This window comes from Manacus candei, unplaced genomic scaffold (genome assembly GCF_025592945.1).
Source record: "Manacus candei isolate 608988 ecotype Guabito, Panama unplaced genomic scaffold, ASM2559294v1 h1tg000019l, whole genome shotgun sequence".
NCBI classification, from domain to species: domain Eukaryota; kingdom Metazoa; phylum Chordata; class Aves; order Passeriformes; family Pipridae; genus Manacus; species Manacus candei.
In genome coordinates, this window is record NW_026138067.1 from 6265970 (window position 1) to 6293759 (window position 27790).

The 27790-nt window shown below is 38.5% G+C and overlaps 1 protein-coding gene across 2 annotated transcripts in view; it reads right to left on the reverse strand.

The window, feature by feature from the left end:
- LRP12 (LDL receptor related protein 12) overlaps positions 1-27565 on the reverse strand; it is a 47818-nt gene extending 20253 nt beyond the window's left edge. The window contains exon 1 of one of the 2 annotated variants that reach the window (XM_051785172.1): positions 27281-27565. In XM_051785172.1, coding sequence (XP_051641132.1) covers positions 27281-27359 — 79 coding nt within the window. In that variant the 5' untranslated portion in view covers positions 27360-27565. The remainder of the gene's footprint in view (positions 1-27280) is intronic. The other variant, XM_051785171.1, reaches the window with a different exon arrangement.
- Between the last annotated feature and the right edge of the window lie 225 nt (positions 27566-27790).

Sequence of the window (27790 nt, forward strand, 5' to 3'; positions counted from 1 at the left end):
AACTACGGACACTTGCGAAGATGAGCAACAAGACCCACGTGGTCATCAAGAGTTACAGACAGAAAAGTTACCCCTCCGAATCCAATACTTTGTACTTCTCCAGAGTAAAAGCAGCCTGCTAAAGCAAATACCTTTGCTGATAGGTGGTAGCCCTGGTACATGGGACAGATCAAGTTGTATTTGTGCACATTTCTCCCACTGAACAGATTTCTCCTCTCCTTTATTCACCACCCTTTCTTTTAACCTTTACAATAAATTTTTAATAAAATCTTTCAGGCATTTCAGGAGGAGTCACTTTGATAAATAAGCTCCTCCTTTGAATATAGGCAGTGAATCTAAAATATAAAATACATCACTAAGCAAATCTTAAAACCACAACTCTTAATCCCTCAAAGTTTTGTAATACTGAAGATTTGCCATGTCACACAGATTTTCATGCACGTGAAATCAGTTGTTGCACCAGCATTGCAATGTAAGTGTGGTATGTCTGGGTGACAAAAACCTTAAGTACACAAAGAAAACACAAATTCCTTTTATACCAATTTAAAGACTGTTACGAGTTGACCTAGAACATAATACACCTAAGCAACCACAGCTCAGTGCTCCTCCACTGCAGTGGTTAAAAATAAAATGTTCCAGAAATTGCTCCCAGGGTTGACACCAAATGCACAAAGACATAATTTTTTATTTCTTAAAGACACCATACAGTTAAAAACCTGATGATCAGAATTTGTAGAAATACAGTAAGTGCAATTTATTTATTTTTTAAAAAACTAAATTCCTTGGCTCCTGAAAGTGACATGTTTCCCACCCCTTTTTCAAGGTACAAATTTCACTGCAGATATTTACTTATCAGGTTGCTTTGTCTCAATTTTTTAAAAAAAAAAAATCTACACTGTAACAACTCTCCTCAATGTTCAAAAGCCTGAAGTATTTTAAAACAAGAACTATTTCAAATACTGTATAAGTGAGTAACTATTTTCCAATTAAATTATTTTCTAAGTAAAATATACTTCTAAGTTTTAAAAGCCTGTTCTCCAAATAATCCCTCCATTTTGCATATCACTGACATGCCAAGGAGTGCTGCCACTCTGATTTTGTGCCTACAGTAAACTCAGCTCCCAATTTACAAAATAAGCATCTTTGCTGCAAAGTGATTTTAATTGTAACTGATTCCATAGAAGCACATTTCTGATTGTTTTCTATTATTTCCATCAGCATAAAAAAACATTAACAGATTTCAAGACCTTTTGTTTTAACCTAAAAATAGCTTACTGATATTTCATCTTTCAAATACATTAGGGATTATTAACCTTTTTTTTATTTGCAAAAAGAGGTACTTGTATGTTTAAGTATATCTATAGTTGTTGTCGAACACTGAAAATTAACAGCATGACAAAAAAGAAGGAACTCACAAACATTTAGAAATATGAAAAAAAACCCAAAACCTCAAGTAACTATGCTGAAGACAGTCAATACCTGGGCACTCCACTGATGCTCCCAGAATCTGAATTCCTGACAAGCTCCCTATGCATAACAACCAGGAAAACAAAAACCTCAGAATACTAATGAAATTAGTTCTGATAAAAATATAGAAAGAAAACATGAAAAATACTGACATAACAATGAAGTGATGGAAATCAAAGCAAAGGAGAGAGAGAGAGAGAGAAACTATAAATCAGTAATAATGAGAAGCATACTAAAAAGGGAACTCACATCTAAATCTGGTACACACTGACCCAGAATTAGTGGGTTAAGAAAACTTAAGCCAATAATCAAAGATAGAGCACTTGATTATTTTCCATCTAAATATGCCTTACAATCTAGCAATTAATCTCTTGAGATAAAGTGATGTCACATTTATCGTCAACCTAACTTCAGTGATTAGTCAGAAGCAGCACTAACATGTCATGATGAAGCCTGATTTCAGATCCAATACTATAGTATCAAAATAAGGTGGGGTTTTTTTCAAAATTCTTTCCTTCCCAATAATCTTCCATTACATGAAAAATTAATCTGAGAAATCTGTCAGATTATTACTTCCTTTTTTTATTGGAAACTGTCACTGAAACAGAGTGTGTTCAGATGCCATTTCAGTGTTACTAACTGCTGACAGACACCTTTAGGAATTTTTTAGGCAATGATCCTTATATGATCTCTACAATTATGTCACATATAAAGTGAGACTACTAGAATATCAATATATCAGATAACAGATCAGTAATTTCCATTAAGATATGGGAACATAATTATCTTTGAAATTCCTGTTAGTCTATTTAACACAGCAGAGGATGAGTATGTAAAAAAAATTTCTTAGGTCACCAACAATGTTTAAAGAAATATTTGCTATTGATTTCCATTTCAACACAGTGCTGGAAGACACACAGAGAAGCTCCTGCCTTTCATTCAGCCTGTGAGAAATCAAGATTGTTTTTCTAAAACCAACATATTCATTCCTTTTTTTCTGTTGACTTCTTAGAAGAGACCACTTGTGTAGCCAGGACTACACCCATCTTCTTCACATCCTTTTATAAATATTTAGCAGAAATAGGCCACTTATTTTAAGTTGTATTAAACCAAGAAATGTTTGTCAACTTTAGCCCTGCAGCTTAAGATATGGTCAGCAACGGCATGTAAGTTAAATTCAAATGGAAAAGCTCAAGATAAAAACAAGTACTTAATATGCTTTTTCTAAAGAACAAAAAAAACCCCAAAGAATGTTTCCCAAATAGAATACAAGATATATTAAACTACTGGTAATCTTTCGATTAAACAAAAGCATGGAAAGTACTTTTAATGGATTTCTATTGATGTGCACATGAGTTTGTTGCCACCACTCATAGTAATACCCCTAAAGGTTCCCTGACTGCAATATAAAAAAACCCAGCCAACTGGTTACTAAAAGAGTTAAGACTCTTGATAGAGTGTTTTACAGCATAGAATGACCTTCCAATTTCTGCCTTTCTGTCTTTGATAACTTTAACAATCTCTCAAATGGTCAAAGAATGGTTATGGTCAAAGTTGTTCGTTGATTCTGACAGATGCATCTGTAAAATTTTATTTTACCTTCACAGTACAAAGCTAGTCCTTTTGACCTTCACCAGTTTTTTCTATTCCACTCAAATCCCCTGGGTTGCAATGCCACCTCACCTTACGATCAGGCAGAAACAGACAAGTAGTTCCACAGACACTTGAATTAATTCCTTTTGATTCATGCCTCACAACTGGTTGACTACAGAAGAAAACAAGACAACACTAGGTTTGCCTTCAGGTTTTACAGCAGTTGGGGCATTTCTCCTCTGCAAGTCTATATGAAACAATGGTAAATTCCCCACACCCCACCCTGAAAAGCGAGACACCCTCACATCATCAATTCCCAGCAACCTCGTCCAAAGTCCTACACAGAGTCTGCGGAGGCAAGTAGAATTACACAGAAGGTAAAACCCATAGCCTTGGAAGGTATTTGACTCAGTAACTACTTCTGAGTTTCGTCACAGGCAGGAAATTAAACACAGGCCAGGGGAGTGGGGCTGGTCACAACGAAAAATGTGGCACCAGCAAACACTCCAAACAAACAGCAGAGTAAAACACCTAGAAAACATGACATATTTGGAAAAAGCGGCCACCAGGTTCTATGTATTTGAAACCCAGTCAGCAGCAGTGATGCTCAGCCGCAGTGTAGAGGCTACTATAATGCAGTTGCCTTCATTTTAGGATGTGATCCCCTACATCTGTCCTTCCCCACAGCCTATAACACCACAGCTCTCTCAAAAATGTAATGAGTATCAGACTCAAAGGATTATCTGCATATAACTTTGGAGCACCAAACTATGCCTACAGTCCTGACACAAGCTTCTCCTTTGAGCTTTACTCAAATTCATGCAGTTTTCAAAAAGGCAAACAGACCCCCAGGCTCCCATAATGAAGTGTCCCTCTTAGTCAAAATATTCAGATTAAGAAAGGCAAATTCTGCACTCCAGATACATATATGAACTTGAATGCTTCAGACAAAGAACAAGTTTACCTAAATACTGATATCTGAGATAGCAAATAATAACTCTCAAATGAAGCCTCATTTCGATTTTGACTTGACTAAAATTAGTAATACTAATTTAGTACAGTGAAGTGATGAATATTGCAAAAGTACACACGAAAATGTGGTACATGCAACTTTGTCCACTGTGATTGTAAAATCAAATTTTATAACTGTGGTTTGACAAAACATCATATATCTTGGGACTAAGCTAAATCCAGATTGTGTTTTACAGAAAAATTAACTTAAGTGTTAAAATGAAAAATTAAAAGAAAAAATTCACAGTGGTAAAGGCCAATTTAAGTTACCTTTATTTCTGCTGTTGCACCAAGTAGTTACTGTCCACAAAAAAATAAAACAAAACAAACCAACATGCACACCTATCTCCACTGAAGCTAAATTCTTCTTTATCAAGATTAAGCCTCTGCCATTATCTTTAACAGCTAAATTACAATCCCCCTATAAACAGAACTGTATAAATTGAAGAACTGCTGTAACTGAATGGCTGTGAAGAGAGAGCTTTTTCGACACTACCTTGAGTTAAAAGGTACTGTGGTGCATAATGAATGCTACATAAGCAGACTGGACAGGATATTTTTCTTGCACCACAATTATCAGGGACAAGAGATCAACAACACTTCCTGTATATAATGTGTTTCTAAACACCCTTTATCGCGGTACGTGTTCAACTTGCTTTACTTTAGACAATGTATTCCATGACCAAACTTCCTTTCTTCATCCTACTCCCAAAATTCCTTTGCACTCTGTACCTTATGAAGGGTAAACTTAACTTGTTTACTCTGCCTCTTGTTAGCTGAAGTTACTTTGTAATAATCTTCACCAAATTTTGCTCCTAAATGACCAAATGTGGATGATGACACCAAAAAAAGGTTAACTATATGCTTTCATGAACAATTTGGTGCTGACTTCCATATTCCCTTACTAAAAAGTGATGGCCTAGTTCAAAAATAACAATATCCTTCTTCATCTACAGAAATGGTAGCTGGAAAGATGCATGATGCCTCTGCAACATTCCAGGCTTTTTGGGAATGACTTCTTTTGTTACCACATTTTGTCACAGTCCCAGCCCACTTCCGGCAAACACCTAAGCACAGCTGTGCAGAAACAAGCTCCCCCTGAAGATGCCACTTTGTCACACTGAACCGGTCTGTGGGAGAAAAGCGGGCTACTGCCCACCCATCATACCTACCTTCAATTCATAGTTGTGATGTTACATGCAGCTCAGAGCAGGGCATGCAGAAGACCAACAGAAAAACAAGTACTACCACCGTCCTTCAGATAAACTAAATGATCTTTAAAGGTTCCCCCCCACACAAACCATTCTATGGCAAAAACGTTTATTCGGTGTGTAACCAAAAATACTGTATTGAATTTACATGTAGGTCACATGCAGTTAATGAGCTAAAAAAATTAGGTAGGAGCCTCGTCAGATTTTTTGGCTCATCAATTACAACTTCATCTCCTGAAAACACTTATATTTGTTAAACTACTGTACATTTAGAATTAAATGCATTAGCTGTAGGAATTTAATGCTGTAACAACTGCACAGCTACACATCCATAGGTACATGGCCACACTGCAGCCAAGCTCTCCTGTTCTGCAGAAGGAGCAGTATACTGAGAGTATGCGACTGAGAAAAACCACTTTCTGTAATCTCAGATGAACATGAGGTTACAAAAGGGACTAGACTTGTTTTTTCCTCATTTATAACCTAGAAGACTCTCAGAGAATATGGTTTCTCCTGTATTTTCTTTTCCATCTGTGCAACGTGTTCTCCAACCACTGCTAAACCGTATGACAGAAATTCAGATTTTGCCCTCCTCAGAAGACAGGAAGAGCTGCAGGTGCACTTCAAATTACAAGAGAAAAGGAACTGAAAGTGGAGCAAACAGTGGAGAAAAAAACCAAACCAACCGCAGTCTAATCATTTGAAACTTACCTTCCCAGAACAGCCTGTGAAATAAAGAGAATTATTGCTACAGGGAATGCTTCAAATTAAGGTGCAGCAGAGCTGCACACAGTCCACTGAAGCCAGGTAATTATTTGCTACATCTCTAAATCCAGTAAAAAGGAAAAGCAGCAATATCATTCCCAGATTTCTACAGAAACCAGTCACAGCCTTTACAAGTACCATCATTTTATTATTTTCTGCCTTCTGATGGTTTAGTTTGCAATCACTACATCCCCTCAATTAGAGATATGCACAAAATAAACTTAGTTTATGCACCAATACATATTTAGATCAAGTTCTTGGGGTAAAATTCACAATTCACAGGAATCTCATATTTTCCTGTCTTTTTTTATATAGTGTATTGCACCTTGACCACAAGTTTTTGTCCAACACGCAACTACTGCTACTTCCTTGACAAAAGGTCACACATAATTTGCACAAAAGACAATTTAAAAAGCACCATGAGAAGGGACAGTACTGACTTTTAGGCATTAACTGATCAATAATCTCCAGTTTAGCTGCAGAATCTTCCCAAGAGTTATTGACAAATTTTGTATTATTTATTTTTAAATCAACAGTTTGACCTTACTAGTTAAGTGCAGCTTTTTTTTTTCCCCCCTTATTTCCTTAGAGTTAGGTACTGGAGTCATAGGAATTTCAGGTGCTCACTTGTAAATCATCATTACATTGCACAGCAAGATACAAATTCTCATTTACATAATAGATGGATTAAATAACCATTTCTTTTAACACATACAATACACAGAAACATTGAGAGAAAGCCTTACTGCTGTGCAGACATCAATCAGAACTCTCTACTAAAGGCAAGCAGAGCAACATAGTGACAAGATTTATTCCAAATCCCTAACAGAAGAACATATGCTACAAAAAAAATACAGTAAATATATTTAAAATTTCAAACAGTGAAAGCAAGTGTTCAGAGGAAATGAGAAAGTGTTGTATACTCCAATACTACAATGGCATCATTAATTTCTTTAATTAAGAAAAGAATAAAAATGACTAATAGATGAAACTATACTGAAATAGTGGCTTATTTAAATGTTTAATGATACAAAAGTAAGTAATAACCACAAAATTTAACTGTAAAGGCAGATAAAGCACAGAACTTGTTTACAATACCCAATGCTGTTATTTTATGTGGTACCATTTTTATTTTGGGCCAACTGTGACGTAGCTTTATTTAGTAAACTAAGACAAGAACTAGAGAATCAATTCTGCAATGGAATCATTTTATGTAGGTTTTAGATTTTTATTTTTACCTTTTAGGACAACCAGTACCTACCATTTTGTGCTTAGACAATTATTTCTTGGGTATAAAATAATGGGTATCATACTGCTAAAAGTCTGCACTGTATACTTAAAACATGTTGTTCAGCACTGTTTTCTTTAAATCACTCTCTCGTTCTTATAGAGTCCTTTCCTCCTCACGTAGGGACTTTAAATGACATGCAGCTGTATGACATTTTTGAAAAACAGGTCTTTATTCAGTCTTGGTGAATAAAACAGTCATGAAACTTCCAAATCTACATGCACTGTATAGAGCCTAAACTCAAAGTTAATCACTACTTGAATGAACAACACACTTTCACATTATTAAAAATAGAAATAGGGCCACAAAGATGATCAGAAGGCTGAAACACCTGCCCTATGAGGAAAGGCTGAGAGAGCTGGGGTTATTCAGCCTAGAGAAGGGAAAGGTCTGGTGTGACCTTATTGCAGCCTTTCAGTGCCTAAAGGGGCTTAGATAAGAGAGCTGGAGAGGGACTTTAGACAAAGGCCTGGAGTGATAGGACAAGGGGTAATAGCTTAAAACCAAGAGAGCAGGTTTAGTTTGGATATTAGGAGGAAACTCTTTACTGTGAGGAACAAGCTTCATAGAGAAGTTGTGGATGCCCCATCCCTGGAAATGTTCGAGGTCAGGTTGGATGGGGCTTGGAACAACTTAGTCTAGTGGAAGGTTCCCTGCCCATGTCAGGGGGGTTGGAATTATATGATTTTTCAGGTCCTTTCCAATGCAAACCATTCTATGATTTTATAATCCTGGTAACACTGAATTAAAAATCCCCAAAGAAAAATATCCTACTACTCTTACATTGTTTAGTATTGTAACATTACCCCCACACTAAAAAAGTCTGCATTCTTTCTTCAAAAATTGACTATTAAAATGCATACTCTAAAAAAATCTAAGTTCACTCCATCAGTGAATGCTTTGAATTTGAATATTCAGTGATCAGGTCATTACAGATCTATTAGCTTCTCTAACAAAACATAATACATCCTGTACTCCTGATAACTTTATGGTGTTAACTTAGGACTTGTCCACGTTAGTCATTTGCTTTCTGAATCTCCTGATGCTCTCCACTTCCTGTGCTTTGGTTCACATTACACCATGGCCTTGAAACCATCAAACTGGATTTCTTTTAGATGATATGCTCCTACTTGTAACGGGTACTCAGTTTTTTGGGCCACATGAGAGCTAGTCCAAGGAAAACCCTTAGAAACACACACAGCACAAACATACATCTTCAGGGTAACTTGTTTTGCACCACAAATCTGCTCCTGCCAGGCTGTTGGACGTGCCAATGCAGACACCCCAAGCATGCTCTCTGCTCCCCACAGCTCCAGTGCTTCAAGGGAGGCTCCACCTCAACCTCAGGCGTAAGCTCAGCCTCCGCAGTCACTCAGTGTGAGCAAGACCGGCTCTCATTCTGGATTTATTAAGCACTGCACATGTTACTCAATAATACTACACCAATGGTGAACGCTGTCACAACACACAAAAGAAAATTTCCAAAATTCCCCATCACCTGAGATGTTAGCATGATGCAAATTTGGCACAGATGCTGCCAGCCAGATGATACTGAACTATTGAAACAGAGCCCACAGCACCATCCGGACACATCAAGCAAACATTTGGAAGATGCTGCAGTCTACAACTGAGTCACATTCCTACTCTGTAGCTGTGGCTTCCCGGTCACTGACCACTCTTCCTTGTCCCTGGAGAATGCTGTCATTAAAATACACAATTTTAAAGTAATAACTAAACTAATTTGACTTCAGAAAAGGATTTTTGTGTGAAAGTAAAAACAATTAAAGCTCCTCAGTTGTAGTTTTAAAGGGCAGGGACAGGAAAGAACCTGACATTAGTTTTTATTCTCAATCAAAAATTCCTCAAACTATTTATAGACAGTTCTAATATACTTGGCAGCAAGCAGTGGAAATTGGAAATCGAGCAGAGACACTGGTTCAGCTTCAACAAGATGCCTGAATTTAAGCACATAAGTAGTTCTATTCATGTCAAATCCTACACTTCTGCCTAGCCAGGTACAAAGGAGGTTACCTTACTGACCATTGCCTGCAAGTTGTACATGTTCTCAGGTGGTAATCTAATAGAGCATTTCAGAATAGACAGAGTAGAAAAACCCAGATTACTAAACCAAATTCGACAGTTCAAACAGTAAATACAGTCTCCTAAATTACAGCAAAATCTCAAGTAACTAAAATTAAAAAAAAAGATTAAGGGAAACGAGAAGAAAAATAAGTAGATCAGAAACTAGTGGGGGAAGCCACAGAGACTATGCTGCCTATCCATCCTTAAATGTGCTATGTCCTTAATAAGGCTTAGGTGCCCATTCTTAACTGATTAGACTCTATCATTAATTCAAACCTAACAATTTGCCCTCCTATCTGGAAACTTCCACTGCTATATAACTTGAAAAACCCTAAGTTTCTAGTTATTTTAAACAGCTGTGTTTAAAATATTAAAACTCAATACATTTAACAAAAGACTGTTCCAAGCATTTGTACAGGGTTCAGCTGCAGTAACTATTCTTTTCTTCTGAAATTCCATTTCGGAATTTCAAACTACGTCACATTTCAGAAGTGCCAGACTAGGGGAAAATTTCCATGTGTGGGCTGCACCGTGCTTATACAGTAGGGGGAAGAGCATTGCAGATTTGATTAATACTCTTCATGCTTTGTACTTTTACCTACCAGTTTCTTTAAATCACTGTTGAGTTAAAAAACTGGTTCTGATTTTGCTCCATGCAAGTTTAAATTAATCTTAATTCCTTATAGTTATAGGAACAAATGTCATTTCACAACAGTCTACACAGAGCTGGTATATTATATTAAAAAAATAAAATCAAACCCCCTAACATCTACAAACAACCAGAAGATTTCATGCCTCTATCACAAGTTAGATGGTAACAGCAGAGCTTCAGGTCATATATTTTTAAAACATAATACTGCTGGTTATCCTATCCAGTGATTTGATTCCATACCATCTTGAAAAAGTGCTAACAGAAAAAACAAAATCATTATTAATAAATAACTGCAACCATCATGAATCTATTATAAGCCTGTAGAAATGAAAATATTATCTGCTCTTACCCCATGAATCCCCACTAGGAACCCTCAAAACATCCAAGCTTCTAGTTCCTGATGACAGTATGACTCAGACTTACAACTGACTTTTTTTCCAAAAAAGACTGAAGTAGTGTAGGAGTACTTGATAGTTGAGGGAGAATCACGAGGGTTTTTGAAAAGAAGAAAAACATTGCTCCATTGCTGCACCTTTATTATTGAAACTACATCTCATGTGACCAATGACTCAAAACAGAAGACAAAAACAGTAGTCATGTTAGAAAGAAACAGAGAAGAAAAAAAAAAATGCCTAAGATAAGTCCAGAGACTGGTTTCAAAATGCAGGAAGCTCATTGGATTAATAAAATAAAGTTACAAAATCTATTTAAGTCTTTATTCAGCAGAAGGGCCAAGATGTTACAGTCCAGACAGGGATCAGGGAAGGAGTTTCATACTTCTGATTAAAGCAGGGGATTGAGAAATCAAACCATAATTTCCAGATCTGCTATAGTCTTTCTGGAACATTGGCCTGAGCAAACCAGGCAATACTGGAGTCAACAGAATATACCTGCTGAGCTTCAACTCCACCTTTATGAAGGTAACAACAATAAATTAGAATTAACTGCAACCCATCTCAGCTGCATTCACTGTAGTGACATAACTGAATTGAATGCAAGCAGTTTACTGGGAAAGGCAGTGAATCAACAGTATATTTACAGCACATTTTGCACATACATCAAATATAAAAATCATAAAAGCACTGTATGTTTATTGCATCTAGGAAAAATATTCCCATTTGAAAGATAAAACTGTGTCTTCTTTCCTTCTTACCACTTATTACTAGAAATAAAACTTTGATTTTGACAACTTTTTATACTCTTTAATGTGTTTTGCTTTCTTTCTGATAGAATTAAAAAGCACTGTAGAGTTCCCAAGAAAGCTTGTTTTCTTTAATGCACAAAAAAAGTTCACAGAAACCACAGACCTTGCAAAGACTTATGCAGACTTGTTTATGCAACGTCTGGCAGCTGGAGTTTTTAGACCCTATGCACCTCCTGACACCGAAACTGAACTTACAGAAAATGTCATGGTGACTGCCCAGCTAACTTCCAGTTATGCAAGACATAGTCTGAGTCCCTTATTTATGCTCTACTGAACTAAGGTGTAAAAGTAACCTTGCATAGGGTAAACTTGGCACACCATCATTCACAAGGACTGGAATAACACACTGAAAAGCACTGCCAAAGGAGGGGAGAGCAATGCACTTTTTTTGTCTGTCCCTTCAACATCTGTAAAACAGTGCTTTTTGTTAATCTCACACAAACAACCTTGTGCTAAATAATTTCATTATTTATTATTAATTACTTGATCAAGTTATAGCAGACAGAAGTGGAGATATCACTGAGTTTCAAGGGAGTCAAAATGTGTAGATGCTTCCATTCTCACTACCAAAAAGACATTGAATTGTCACAGTTTTTGGCCTACTGTTATTTGCCAGTTTGAAATTTTCAATTGCTATGATAGTAAAGGCTATTAATCAGTTACACAAATTTTCTAGACTTGCCTAAACTATGCTGTTTATTAAATATCCTCAGGACTTAGGAAGAATAAGAGACGAACTTGCTATAACTTGCTGGTCATAATGTATTGCATTCCTCAAAATGCACTGCGAATTGCTGTTAGTCAAAAAAGACAGACATTAAAAGAAGACAGAGTGCCTGCAAGATTTGAAATCGATTTTACTCAGATTAATAACTTCTTTAAATAAGAAGCAGATCATAAAATTGCTAAAGCATACTCCTGCTTTGAACATGTGTACACACATACCTGCATGGCTACACTCAGCCATGAATTCTGTGTGTGACAGCCTTGATACTTTCAGGTTCTTTTGTTCAAATAGATTTGCTTCATCAAAGCAAACAAATGAGAAGGGAAATATTCAATAAAATTTATAATTTAGTGAAACTTATTTTCTCTCCCTATGTACACTTTGAGAAAACTCTGCTACAGTTACTGCATTGTTTTGAGTCATTGATGACAGGAAATTTCAGAGAGCCCCATAGATATTTTAAAGAAGTCTAGAAGAAGTCTATATGTGTTTATATAATTTAAAAAACAATAGACAAACAGGTGCATATTTTTAAGACCCAAACCCTCTCTCTCTCTCTTTGGAAAGGAGGTCTTTTTTTTCCCCTTTCTCTTCCATGTTATCTGCTGTCAATCTTGTGATTCTTGTCTCACAAAAATAATGCTGGTGCTGTATCTCATGTTAGCATGAGTACACCTGTTTTATTTCAAACATTATGCAGTGTCTTGGAAATAAATTTTCAAAATAAAGTTGTGAAAAATTCGGTCTTCTTTACTTGGCTCATGACACTCAAAATACTACTGCATTGCCTTTTTATTTTTTTCATAACAACTCAAACTAAGCTTTTCTCATGATTATAGCTGCATTGGATCAGGAATTGTACAAACAAAAAAATCAACTCTTATTCCTACTCACTACTTTGTAAAAACTGTATATGATACAGTTTTATCAGGTAAAGGACCATAAAAAAAACCCCACGATACATAAACCAACAGGAAATCCCAGCCCACCACGTGCCAAAACATAATCAACTGGCAGTGCTTTATATGAACCACAGCAGAGTCAGAAAGCAAATATGATGGCTTTTGTGTTTCCCATGGACAGAACTACCCAGGTGGCAGGAAGCACAAAAGAAAGAAAGGCTAAACTGCAGTAATGTTAATAAGTGATAAAGCTATCAGTACTAAAGAAACACTTAAGATCAACAGGATAGTAACATCAAGTGAGACAGAACTTTGACTTACAGCTATCCTATGATAACTCATTGTTCCTCACCTTCCCCCTCTCTCCTCCAAATCATTGAGGACAAAGTTCAAAATTCTGAACATGAAGGGGAAAGGTTTTTCTATTTCCCAAAGTGGGAACTTTGTGAAGCATTTGGGAAAGTCTGAATTACATTGATTGTGTTGGAGATAGTTACAGAGACTGGGGAACTTATGTGAAATCAGTTTTAATACAGTAATTGCAACATAAAGACAGTAAAGACTGCTGCCATCTTTATATGCACTGGAAACAAGAGCACTTCTGGCAGCCAGAATCCTACTTCCCACAGTACTGCAGGGTACTGCAGCCTCTTGCCCTAGGGCTTCCCAGTAGTTAAAAAAGATAAACACAATCTTCTACGCTCAGAAACTACAAACATGAGTGTTGGATAGTACTGTGATTCCACAACTGCAAAATACTGCAAAAAAAATTAATCCTTTCTGTAGAGTTGAATAAGCATTTGACTTGATAGCCAGTTTAGGCAGCTGCAATTCAGCAGAGTACAGTACAACCTCAAGAGAGCCATAGTATATATAACATTGGTCAAAGAGAATACAACAGTTTGCTTCAAAACACATAACTGTGTAATTTCCCTGCTATCAAACTAAATCCTGGAGACACATAAACTAACCCTGGAAAAACTTTAAATGTGTTAAAGTAGACACACAACTAATTTGCTGTATGGATTACAGTTTTGGCTTTTTACAAGGCAAGTATTAGTCACAGAAACTAAGGATCACAATTACTTGAAGATGCCAGCGTACAAAGGCCATTTGTGTGACCCTAAATACACTTTCTGTGCCTACTCTCAGGAGGCAATAAGAAAAAGTCTCACATTGTATGAACCACAAGATCCCAAGTTTTATTACATTACTGTAGCTCTAAGCATGCAAGAAGAGACATCGTGCAATCCTTCAGCTTTATCTCATTCTTTTATGTAACACAAAATTTGAACTACATCCAGCTTTCCTTCTTAAACGTGCACAGATATTCCTGTCTGACCCTCTGTCAACCACATCCATGTAGTCCTGTATAGCAGAACCATCATTTCAATTGAAGTATTTTGCAAGGAATGGGAAATGTCTATAAAATTCATGATATGTGCTTCATTTCTTTATCTCAGGGTCAAATAAACACGAATTTGGTGTCTCATTGCACTCTGAACCTTCATGTTTTCGATGTACTCTCACTGCAATTCAAAAGAGCAAACATTTCCAAGTTAGGTAGTAGAAATGGGCAAATATACAGAGGTGTGAACTGGCCCACTCACTACCCCTTAATGTTACCAACTTAAAGAAAAAGCCCTATGGAGCTGAATGACAAAGAAATAAGCTTCCTCCTTTTACTGAAACAGGGCCATACCTGGAACCATACCCTCTCCCTCAGCCTCAACACAGCCAGCATGAGCCTGCTGATTTCCAACCCCCCTGTCCTCAGGCTTACCCACCTGCCAGTCCAACCAGCAGAACTAAGAAAGGAGGTTCACAGACACGTGTTCCACAGACCCTGGGATGTGCACCAAGAAAACACAGAGAGCTTCACACTGCAGTACTTAAACACCTTACCTAACCACCAGGTCCCCCAGGAAGGGAAAAGCTGATAGCTATTAGTTAATGTGTACACATATACATGCATGTTCACTCCAGGACAGGCTTCCTATGACAAAAGCACAAACAGGAAGAGAGGTTTAAACACAGTTAAGAGGAATGAACACCTTGGACAAGAGAATGTCATCTAACAGGTATTACCAAAATCCTTATCACCATTTACTCTGACATTCATATTTATAATTACCTTCCAGCATGCCATCTCTAAACCTACACCTTATCTCCACTCTTGCCTTGACACAAGCTCTTCTCATCTATGCCTTTCTTGACCAAAAAAACATTCTCACTGCATATTTACATGAGTCATAAACTTCCTTCCTGAGAATAGTTTTAAACAACTTTTTTTTCTTCACTCCAGCTTCCTAAAAAAACTTATTAAATATATGGGGTAACATACAAAAACATGTTTTGACTCTTTCTCTGAGGAAATCCCTGCCAAGAATCATTCAGACAAAAACCAGATGAATGAGGGTCAAGTTACAGAATAACTGCCAACTCCTTTGTCCACCCAGTTGGCAACCCCATACTACAAAAGCCACTTCAGTTGTTTAGTTTGAGCGTATTCACTGTTAACTGGAGATGTGACTACCAATTCAAGCCTTGTTTTTCATGGATTACTCAGCATATGAGCAGTTGTGCACAGCTGTATATTCCCCACAACTTCCAAACACTTTGGACTATTTCTACATTTGGCAAAAGAGTAACAGTCCCAGAAATCCAGTTAATAAGAATTTCAAGAAAAAAAAATTCTACTTGTATTCCAACATAAAGGTTTGATTGTAAATTTCTTATTACTAAGTGTAAGAGATTCCACGCAGAATACAGTAGTCCATGATAAAAATGTTCTACCTCTGCTTCCAATAAAAAGGTAGCTTGTCTGAAGGAGGTCTTTAAGTGGCAGCAGTCGATCATCACTAAACCTTTTAAAGCACTCTGCATCCATTCACTTACACAACAGCTGAAATACACAACAGACCGTGTTTCTAAAGAGCAGAAGAGGACTGGCATTTTGGGGATGAGAGGAAATCAGCTGGTAGTAGCATTTGTAAAAACAGACAAGGATAGGAGCTGGAGTTTTAAATAAAGTAGAACAGACACAGTGCTCTGAAAGTAGCCTACTTCCAGTTCCACAACAAAAACTCAGTAACTGCGTATTTCCCAGAAGGGTGCTGTTCGCATTTGAATAATTTAGGACCTCTCTTCATTCTCTATCTTCCCTCTGAGGGCCAGACTAATCTGCCTACACTGAGAATTGAGACTTCTCTGAAGAGCAGTTCAGATCAGTAAGTCACACTCCCGTTGCCTCACTTCCCTTTAATAAGCCTCTTTTCCCACACTGATTCTGCCTTAAATTAAGCCCAACCAAGACTCCCCACTTCACACTCACACAGGAACAGCATAGGATCAGAAATGTGTAGTAACAAACTCTACTCATGCACAACCATGAAACAGCTATTTATTTTCTGTGCTTCAGCTTCTACCCTGCACAGCATACTGTACAGGAATACTCTCAAGGTGAGGGTTTATTAATATATCTTAATAATTAAACCTCAGATAAAGAGCTTTTAGGTGACTACACAAAGAATATTTTAAAAACAAAAGTATTCATTGAAAGTTTGTTTCCAAGCATGTCACATCAGTAGAGCAAAGTGAATTCAGACACAAGTTAGGTTTATAGTGTTCTTTTGGGATAAGCCTATTTTTAAGAAGAAAGCTCAGCACCAGCCTGGTACACAAGTGCTCTTTTACAAAGATGTCACATGTGAAGTAACAGCCAGCTAGGGAAAGAAACCCAAACAGCAGCTATTTGTTGGGATGGTCAGATTCAACCTGTACACGACTGGGGAAAAAATGGTTCTTTGAAGAAAGGGAGGAAGAATGCTTTAGAAAAATAGCTAAGTGAAAAAAATATTATTTTTTATGTTAATACCATTTACCAAACTTGGCAGGCAGTTGTATTCTTTTGGATGTAGCCTCTTTTCAATAAGCATGAAAAGCATTGTTACACTTGTGCATTGATGAAAGCAGATTACATCCCTTACAATTCCTTACTGGCAACTCTGTCTAATGAATAATAATAAGTCACAGTTTAAGGGCATTGGCTTCACTGTGTGTTGGTTATTTGAGAGAGGAATAGGGTATCACTAGAAGAGGCACAGTCCTAGGAAAGAAGTATAATGGAAGTCTGGAATATTTCATGGTACCAGAGTTTTCCATTCCCCATCTTTTATTAATGGTAGATACCTAAATGACTTTTTAAAATTAGGGAGTACTTTCAAGATGATATACAAAACTGAAGAGTAAGGCTTATCTGTGATAAAGAAGCTACTGTGGAGACAATATACTTGCAAATTTTTTTCTGTTTATACTTCACCACTGATTGTTATGCACTTGACTATTTTCTTGCTCTTCCTTTCTGGATCACCTGCAGAAGTACTCAGAGGCTCAGCACTGACATTACAAGACATACACGGATTCAGTCACTATCAGTGTTGGGGCACAAAAACAGTGTGATTTCTCAAGAGATCTGTGTATTCATTCTTGAAGTATTTTAGCCAGTTCAGTTCCCAGAGGGCAACTGTTAGGCTTGCTGTGGCTAAAAGCAACAGTACAGGTGGGATTCATGTCAGACTTTGTCCTCTCAAAGCAAAACAAACTGTAAAGGTGTTGCAAATAAGTGGTTTCTTTTAAAAAAATAATCGTAATCATGCTACAACAGGTAATACACTTCACCCTATACTGCTTCAGAAAGGTTCTAAAGCTCAAATAGGTATGGGTTTCCTTTTTGAAAAGGAAAACGAGCACATTAGGCTTCAATGCACTAATTCAACTGTAAAATAAAGGAGAAAAAGTACTGATACAGCAGACATTTCACTTTTAAAAGCCAACCTGGTAACAAAATTCAGCACTTGCTCCTACAGCCTTTTTAAAGGGAGGCAGTGAATTTTAAAATAGCAAAAAATGTGACACAGCATGGTGACAAGTACAAGATCAATGTCAGACATAATGCCTACATGTTCGAATTCCTATTTATCTGCTTTTATATAATGAAGTATATCACTAATTTAAGCACACATCCTTCCTGTTAAACAGCAGATTTCCAGACATAAGGAGAAAAGCAGACCCAGGACAATGGAATCCCATAATCTGCAAAATAAATTCTGATTACATGTCTAAATAAATTAAAATATCATCAGACACTTCAAAAATACATCAAAGTACACAATATTTCAGTAGAGGCATGAAGAAGTTGCTTAATAAGAATCTGATGCCATGATCCTTACATTCATAGCAATAATTTATAAACCATATTCAAGAACTCACAAGTTTAAAGCTAGTTCAGACCTCCTTCCCATCAGAGAAACTCTTAAAAAACCCCTGTTTGATGTGATCATTTTAGCTGAATACCACACACGCCTGAGAAACTGTGCATGTTTATTTCAAATTAGGTGCTTTGAGCACTTTATTGGCTCCCAAATGTGCAGTACGGTCAGCAAGCAAGATCTCAGATTAAAAATTTAAATTCAACTTTATTTTGATCATCAATCCTTTCTGAAAGCTTTTTCATTTTATGCTGAATTCCTTCATGCCCAACACTTTAAGCAGCTCTATCTAGACTTCATTTCCACCTCCTTTGTAAAGCCACAAGATAGAGAGAGTTTGAGAAAACAGATGAAAGAAAGTCAAACGTAGACCTGTTCACTTGATTCTCACATACATCTTCCTGGCTTCCATGCTTTTAATTAAGATTTTAAGACAGATGTACAGCTGAATATTTTAAGATATTCATTCAAAAAACCACATTTAGAACACAGGATCTCTTATTCCAGCAAAACTCCTCAGGGACCACAAAGGCACCACATACAAGCTCTGCAGTTCCAACTGACAGTGGGGAAAGCAGACTGTGCTCCTCACTCAGGGCAAGAAAATAAAGGTATAGTCCTTCTCCCAAGCCTTACTGATCTTACAGTGTAAAGGCAAAAGGCCTGTACAGGCAGCACTGTCCTACATTTCCACAATGGATGAAGAAAACCAGAAAGCTACCATTGTGGACTTTAAACAAGATAGTAACATTATCACTCAGCTGTGGTATGGATTGTCATTTACATGAGAACTGTGATATCACTGAAGCTTTGTTACAGGGTGCACAGATGACAGACACAACAGATATTTTGAAATAAGGAATTGAAGTGAGACAAACTAGGGAACAGGCACTGGAGACAGCATTAGCTGGATCACCAACAAAAGGTCAGTAGTAACTGGGCTCTATAAACATGCACCTCCCAGGCACACCCTGCAATAAAGCTGCTAGAGTGCACAAGTGCCAGTATCAGCCAGAAGAGGGATCACAAAAAAGGATGTTTTTGATAAAGCCATATACTGAATCAAAAAGTGTTCAAAGTTCTCCGTTTATCCACTTACTTTGTAAAGCACAGGTAAAATGCAAGACTAATGTTTCTGTAACATCCCTCTGCCTGAGAGGAGGGCCAGAGAGCAAGACCTCAAGCAATTTCCAAGCTCTTCCTGCACTCAAACTCCTTTTCTTGCTTGCCTGTAAGAGTAACCTCTTAGACTTATTAGATGCTCACTCAGCCACCATAGCACCTTTAAAATAAAAGGCTGGTTCCCTTCCTCCCTTCTACGTGCACAGCCTCTTAAACAACAACTGCTCTCGCAGACATCCTGGCCTCCTCTTCCACTCTGAAGAACAGTTCTGCCAGCTTTAGCTGTGAACATGCCTGAACAAGATGTCTCCCATCTTTCCCGCCCTGGCCACCCCAGCTCTCCAGTCTTCATGACTATCTCTAAGCATAGACAACAGCTGTACTTTAGCCATGGAACTGGTTGCTCTTTCAGCACCTTTAGATAGGAAACATGACCAGTGGGAGGTGCTCTGACAAGGGAAGCCATTTCTACTAATTACACAATCACCCCAATCCATCCCAGTCAGTACTTCCAAATGCATGTTGCTATGATCAAAAGTCATGTGTCTGATGATTTTGTCATTCATCTTCCTGACCTATCAATCTCTCTCACATTATTTAAACTGATGTTTAGATCATGGACAGGGTATATATTCTTTTGCCATACTTTTAAAAAAACTAACTGGGAAAAAGTTAAATATGTACTCTTCTAAGACCAGTTAAAAATATTTCCATATGGTTTAGACATACATGTTGAGTTAAATCCCTATGCACTCTCCCTGAGCACTTCTTAAGAGCAAATGGAAAATTGTAATTGCTTAGGAATATGAAGAGCAGGCTGAAGCAAATACAACAGTATTATGAATAAAACAGCACATTAACTAGGACTCTAGAATCAATCTCTCTTTGGAAATTACTCCGTTGAGCTCTATGTGCAGGAAAAAAAGGAGGGGAGGGTTAAAGTCTCCACTTAAAACCATGTGATAAGAGGAACCTATATAAGGATTTGTTTACTGCATGTGGCCTATTCACTATCTCAGTCCCAGTAACTGCAATATCCCTAACTGAAGCTTTTATTTGAGATACTCAAAATACAATTTCATAGAAGGAAAACACCCTACCAAGGTATACTAATTCATTGGATTCTAATACACTTTGTTAAGTGTAGGAAAAAAAAGTAATTAACCGATGTCTTACGAAAATTCATATACAGCTAAAATCTAGAAGTCAGAGTACATGAATATAAGTGTGTGCCTTCCTGCTACAAGGCGTATCAACAAGACTTCCATTTCCTCTTCTAAATTGCTCACCTTCAATTAGTAAAGCGTTCTTTCTAAAGGAGCAGCTCCTTGAATGAGTAGGATCAGTAAATTTTTAAGAGACATTGACTAGAACAAACTTATTTCTTAGTAAAACTGTAAAAACTAGAGGAAAAATAAAATTCTATTTTTTCCATGAAAGAACTATTATCACTATTATTCTGTACTTTCAGAGGGACCTATATGTGTCTCCCAATAGGTGCATACAAAGATGGAGTAATAAACCTAAGTTACAGGACCCTCTAGAGGAATAATTTTTTTCTTAACTTTTAAACACAAGTAACTTCATTATAGACTTCCTCTGCAAGTCAAAGTGTGCTCACACCGCTTGTTAGAGGACCACTCTACCACGCTTTGAAAGTCTGCTCTGGTTACCCAGTCAGTCCCAGGGGCTTCCCCTTAGCAGAGGAAATATCTCAGAGGTCCAGAGGTAGTCATGAATTACACACAATCAGATAGGTCAAACATGCAGTTCACATCCCAATATATAGTTCAAGTGTACTTTCCACTTACAGAGAAACACAACTAGTTCACTTCCATTGCTTTGCGGAATTTCTATTTTACTAAGGGTGGGCAAGTTCAGCTTTCTTGCACAACAAAAATTTCCATAACCAACTGAAGGTATCTGGGAAAGTACTGAAAACTCACAAGATGCTTAAGTGAAAAGAAAGACCATCTTATGACAACTCAAGGTACTAAACTAAATGGTTTTGTGTGACTCCCTTCCCCCCACTTCTAAATATGGTCTACTTGCAAGATTTCTGAATTTTGGGGAGGCTCCTACTTTTGCTTGCTAACTTCCTGACTAGCTCCAAAAAGTTGTTCCTCACAAAACAGTTGAGAAAGCTATACATAAATTCCCTCATAACCTAAAATTCAGAGTATCAAATAGAACAGAAGTGAAAAAAAATCTAACAGATAGCTACTAAGCTAGCGTTGACAAAAAGTCACCATCAAAGTGTTAACAATGTAGCAAAAGTTATAGTACATCCAAATTTAAAGTATCTGTCCAGAGAAATAAGTCTGACCCACAACTGAGATTACCGTTTTTTAAGTACGTGCACTGATCTGTCAATTATGCAGAATTTAGTAGTTTTAACTTAGATACAAGAATCAACACTATATATTTCAATGCAAATGTAAAGCTTCCCGTACTGAAGCATCAGTGAAGTAACAACTGCAGCAAAAAAATCAAGTGTAGGAAACAAAAAAGATCATAGTCAGCACAATACAATTCTTCAGACTATGGTATCATACAGCTGGCTATAAATCACTTTGAGCATTTATTTCTAGTGAGGGGATAAACACAAGGAATCAGATCTACAACCAATTTCCATAGTATCAAATGCACTGGTACCCAGCATTTTCTTACAGCCATGTAAACTACAGAGGTTGAATTCTGCTGACCAAAGGACACCTCAGTAACAACCAGTACTGCAAAATGTTACAGCTAGTAATTTTGAAATACATACAAGCCAAAATCATCCCAGGTTGTCAACAAATCCCACTCTTTCAATTACTGCCTAGCTAGATGTCTCAGCTGTTCCAGCATTTAACATAATCATTAACTATCTGGGACAGTATAAATGGAACACTAAAACTAGAAAATGCAGAGACATCTAAGAAAGCAAAACCACACTTTACACTGTACAAATAAAACTCATGAATTTTTAAAAAACTGTAAGGAAATTAGTGAATTATACTTAATGAGCATGGAAATAATGTCTACAACTTGGGAAACTGAGGTATATGGTAAAAGATAAAAGATGTGAGAAGGAATGTACCAAAGACATTAAGTTTAAAATTCTCAGATCTGTTAACAAACTATAAGAATGACCATAATTAAAGTTTTAGCCAGGTCAAGTATAAAATGATAATATTTAGGGCTTACTTGAAAATAATACCCATACAGTTTACATCTATTTGAGACTGAAACTGGAGTGACTAAAGTAAACAGATTCACCTGTAGGGCCTTTCCAACACTGACAGAACAGAGCTCTTCCTCTCCTAGCAATGACAGAAACAGATGAAAAAGCCATGCTAATTACACGCTTTGCTCTGATGACAGGAATGGAGTCAGATGGCTTTTGTCCTGATTCTAGTTACAAGTAGGTCTTTGCTCTTCCTATGGATGACAAAGTTCTCATTTAGTGCATAGTAACAATCACACCAACTACCTTAGATTCAATTTTCAAATTCTTTTTGCTACAAGGTTGTCTTGGATGTGGGTTTTCTTCTTCTCCCCTCAAAGGAACATTGCTTTGAATATTGTCCATATGATCTCACAGATACTTTGACTACAGACCTAATTGTGGCTCTGAACAGCCAGTTGAATATGCATGTACTTGTAGAGTTGACATATGACCAACTTACATACAGTACAAATTTCTATGCCATTAAAATTAGGACATTTTCACTTCAAGGACTACAAAACTGTTCTACTAAATTAAATGCAGTGGTTTTGCCGACAATATTATTTACAGCTTAGCAAAATAAATCTGTTCACAAAAGTGGCACTAAAGACTGGCATTCAGGAGCTTAAAATACAATAATTTATTAAGCCAAACCATTCCATTAGGACAGTCTGTTCTGACTTCAGAGTTCAACTTCTTTAGAAAATTAAATAAACTGCCTGGTAGACCTTATTTGCTTACATGATTCAGGCTATTATTTCAAACAAGGTGAATGGATCCAAAGAACTATTTATTCTTCCTCATCTCATACCATCATTAGCAAACTGACATGCAAGTAAAATTCAGGTCCTGACCAGTGAACTTTTATGACAATTTTACCTGTCTTACCTAAAACTAAATGAACAATGAATTATATATATATGTTCCTGTTATAATCTCAAATAACATCCGTTCTATGGAAACCTGGAATGATTCTAATCCATAACCAAGTGTTTTAAAGCTTATATAAATGTAGTATTTTTTTTTAAAGGGACGAAATAATGACCGTAGCACTGCTGTCTCAGTAGTCCAACATACAACATAGTTTCCACCACAATTTTTGGGAATAATAATTTTCTGACCTCCCCTGATGTTTCTCAGCCATTAGTCCTTCAAAGGGTACTCACTAAGCCAAAACAACACTGGAGACAAGGACAATTAACACTGATCTCTATCTGCCCCCACTTCTACCCTTGAACTCTTTTAGTCTCCCTGTCCTACTACTGTAAGTATTTCTCTCTGATGCACCTTTACATCTGGCGAAGCCAGAAGCAGGGAGATTTACCTACTGTACCACTGCACTGACTACTGCCAACTGTAGAGAACTCTGTTAAAGTTTCCTGTAGTCTTCTGTTCAGTGGGAAAGAAATTCAAATTAATTATCAGGGCAACAAGTATAGTTAAGACTATAAAAAATTTGAATTTCCAGAAACCTGAAGAAGCCAAATGCCCATGCTTCTAGACTCCATTCCAAAGGAAGGTATGTCCTAGTTTTTGCAGTGTGCCACCTCAGAGATTTTTCATAGCTCAACTTGTGCTCTGGAACACCAATCCCTCCCAAACCAGTCCTCAAAATGCTGCATTACAGTACCAGTAAGATATAAACTATTATTCTGCCAAGAGTGAAATAAAAATCAAACAAAAGGGTAACATCAGAAATTCAGTTCTCTAATCTAAACTCATGTTTTAACAAGAAAACAAGTAAGATAACCATCCTTGAAGTATTTAAAAGATGTGTAGATATGTTGTTTAGGGACATGGTTTACTGACGGATTTAGTAGTGCTAGGATTACAGTTGGACTCAATGATCTTTAAGGTCTTTTCTAACCTACATGATTCTGTGATTCCAAGATTCACTTGATTTCCAATTTTTCAATCATGGAACTTTGGTTTGAAAAACACTGCCCTCAAGAACAGGACTAATTTCTCAAATTACATTTTTCCCCCTAAAAATTACTTTGCAGCACATATGATTCTGTTTTGAACTCAGATAACTGTTAGAGCCTTTGAGACAAGAATAAATATCTTCATATTTGTACCAGTACAAGCTATGCCGGGATTATGTAGAGACATATACAATCAATTATTTCTTGGATATAAAACTCTCAAGCCAACAGGAAAGTCAGAAATATAAAACAAAAAATACCATTACCCAATGCTCTACCAAGCTATAATTCTTGTTAGTCAGTGCTATTCCAATATTTCACTCATCAGTATTCCTCCTTCTCAAATTTTTATAATTATAGTCATCATCAGAAGGAAGGTTTGAAAAATTCACTAACCACAGGGAAACAGAGGAACATTCTCTGGAGAGCTCAATGCCCACATAACAACCTTGGTGAATTTAGTATTTTAATTAGTGGAAAATTCTAGATATTTTAGCTGTGCAACTGCATAATGGAAGGCAACCAAACTGATGCACCATTGCTTTTCCAAGCATGCGTTTACCTTGGGCATTGTCTACAGCATTCAAAGCCTTATCATAATGATATCTGCAAGGCTCTGCTCAGGATCAGCATCACAGTCCAGAGCTCTGCTGACAGTAATGTCTTGTTCAGACTCATGCCAATACTAAATTAGTTTAGTTTCAAGAGCTAAAAGCAGTTGTACAGGAAGGTAAAATGTTTTAATGAGGCATAGTTCCCAGTCCCACTTCCTTCTCCCAAAAGAAATACACAGGAGAAATCAAAATGAAAACTAGGGAAAGGGCAGTACTACATAGTGAATGCTTTTGACGCTCTGGCCTGGGGAGGAGAAAGTTCCTTTCCTTTGAGCAGTGAAACCAGTCAGAACTTCAGACATTTGTAACAAAAAGTGTTAGGAGAAACTAATCCCTCATGAGGATGAGGCAGTATAGCATGCTGATCAAAATCAAAAGCAGCTTGTCTTTCCTGGCAATGGCAATAAAGGATGGTGATGCATTTCTCTGCAAGGCAAAAGAAAATTATAGAGCCTTCTTGGCTGAACTTTGGAAAGTCTTGATTAAAAGTATATCAAAAATGTTATTCAGCAAGAATTTTATTTGGCTGTTTTTTCTCTAACTAAACATTGTGCTTATGATTTAAATTTTTATTAAGGGAAATACCAGCAATAACAGCTAAGTTACAGCATCACAATTTGAAACTATCTACTTAGGTCAGGCTGATGAGGGATATCACAATTATCATTTTGACTTTCTACTTTGATTCAGCAACAAGTATAATAAAGTTAGCACACAAAGTTTGTTAAAAAAAAGTTTGCACAGAAATTAAATTTCTCAAGTACATAAAGTATGCAAACACAAGAACAGCTTAATATATCTAAATGAGATTTTTGCTACCACTTTTTGCTCTACCATTAGCCAATTCCTTTATAGCTGTGCTTGCAATTTAGCTTTTCACATGAAACTCTTTTGCTTCACTTTGTATGCATTTCAAAGACTGGTCAGTATCTTCTGTTGTTCGTGCAAGTAGGCCCCCCAAAAATTAAACTTTCCCAGAGTTGCAGGTACTGGCATATCTGTAGCTCTGTTTGAAGAAGCCTACCTTACTTTTCTACTCACATAAATATAAAATGGGAAATGCTCTTACAAATTTCTGTGGTATGTCTACACTTTGGATTGATTGAGTTTGGATTGATTATTGTAGCACAGGTATGTGCTGGACAAAGCACTTGGCACAGACAAATCTAAAATATCTTGATGTTCCAGACTCAAGTTTGTTTTCCTAAAGAGTAAAAGAGATTCCAATTTCAGATGCTCAATCACGTGTTAAAGGCAAAGGCATCTACTTCAGCAACTGCTGAAGCAGGGCCCACGTCGCTGTCCTGCTCAGGGCAAGGCAGTACCCAGCGCTGTGCCAAAGGCTACTTCTCCCGCCGGAGGCCCATGGACACAACCCACGCTCGACTTCATAAAACAAACACAACTCCCTGAGAAAACATGAAACGACACTCCTTGTCAAGTATCTGCGTTTTGATCTATCATGTGTTACTGGGCCACCAGCATATTGCAAAAACCAACCTCAGTACGTTGCCTAACACATTTGCACAAATATTATTCATTAGCAGCTCTGTTTAAAGACGTGTTTATGCTGGGGGATGAAATGCCATTCCGGTATGAGCTGCAGGCAGGCTGAGCCGAAGCAAAGGTCCCCGGAAGGGCTTCCAGGCCTGTGCTGATGTGTCACAAACTCATCACCCAGCGCCGGCCCCCGGCCCAGACGGGCCGCCCTGCCCCCGACACCAGGCCGGACGTGGAACATCTCCCAAGCATCCAACCCCATTATCCACAGGCAGCGACTACTCGTGACTCAGAGGATTTGGGGCTGGTTTGTTTGCGCGGCCCGGCGCCAACTCCGGAGTTCCCGGCAGCGCACATCTGCGGGAGAGCTGGGCCAAGCCCCGGAACCCCCGTCCCACTTTTGAGGACTTCCCTGAGGAGATTTCCGCCCGCCCCCACAGCTAATAAATAAATAGACAGATAGACAGATAGGTAGATAACACACAAAAACCTCTAAACCAAACAAAACAAAGCAAAAAAACCCCCGAGAGAGTCCTGGAGCAGTTAAGCTCGGAGGGGGAAACGGGGCTGTGCGCGGAGAAGGGGAAGTCTGGCGGACCCCAGCGGTGGTGCCGGGCGGCCCCAGGCCCCCCGCCGAGCCCGGCCGGGAGAAAGGCCGCTTTGTTCCCCCTCCCCGCGGCCGCCTCCCGGCCCACGACACGGAGGCGGGCGGGCGGCGTCACTGCCCGGTACCTACCACAGCAGGAGGCGACGAGGAGCAGGAGCTGCGCTGACCTCCAAGCCGGGGACCCCTCTGCGCTCCCCCAGGGGGCCATAACACCCGCCCGCAGGGAGGCGGCGCGGAGCCGGACCCGCCACCGCCGCGCCCGCGACACGGAGCCGGAGCTGCTGCCACAGGAGGGGCCGGCGCCGCCTCGCCCCTTCACCCGCCGGAGCGGCCTCCTCGGGGAGCGCTAACGGCGCGCACGGCCGGGCCGCCCGGCTGCCCACGGAGCCATGAGCCGCCGCCGCCGCCGCCGCCGCCGGCCTCGGCCGCCCGCCCCCCGCGCCGCTTCCGCCGCCCGGCTGCGCCCGCCGCGCCTGCGCACTGCCCGCACGAGCGCGTGGGGCCGCTCCCGGCAGCCGCGGGCCGGGGCGGAGCGGGGCCCCCAGACGGCGGGGGCGGGCCCGGGGGCGGGCCCGGCTCCGCTCCGCCCCAGTGCCGCCACAGCACCGCCCTGGCACCGCCACAGCACCGTCCCCCAGG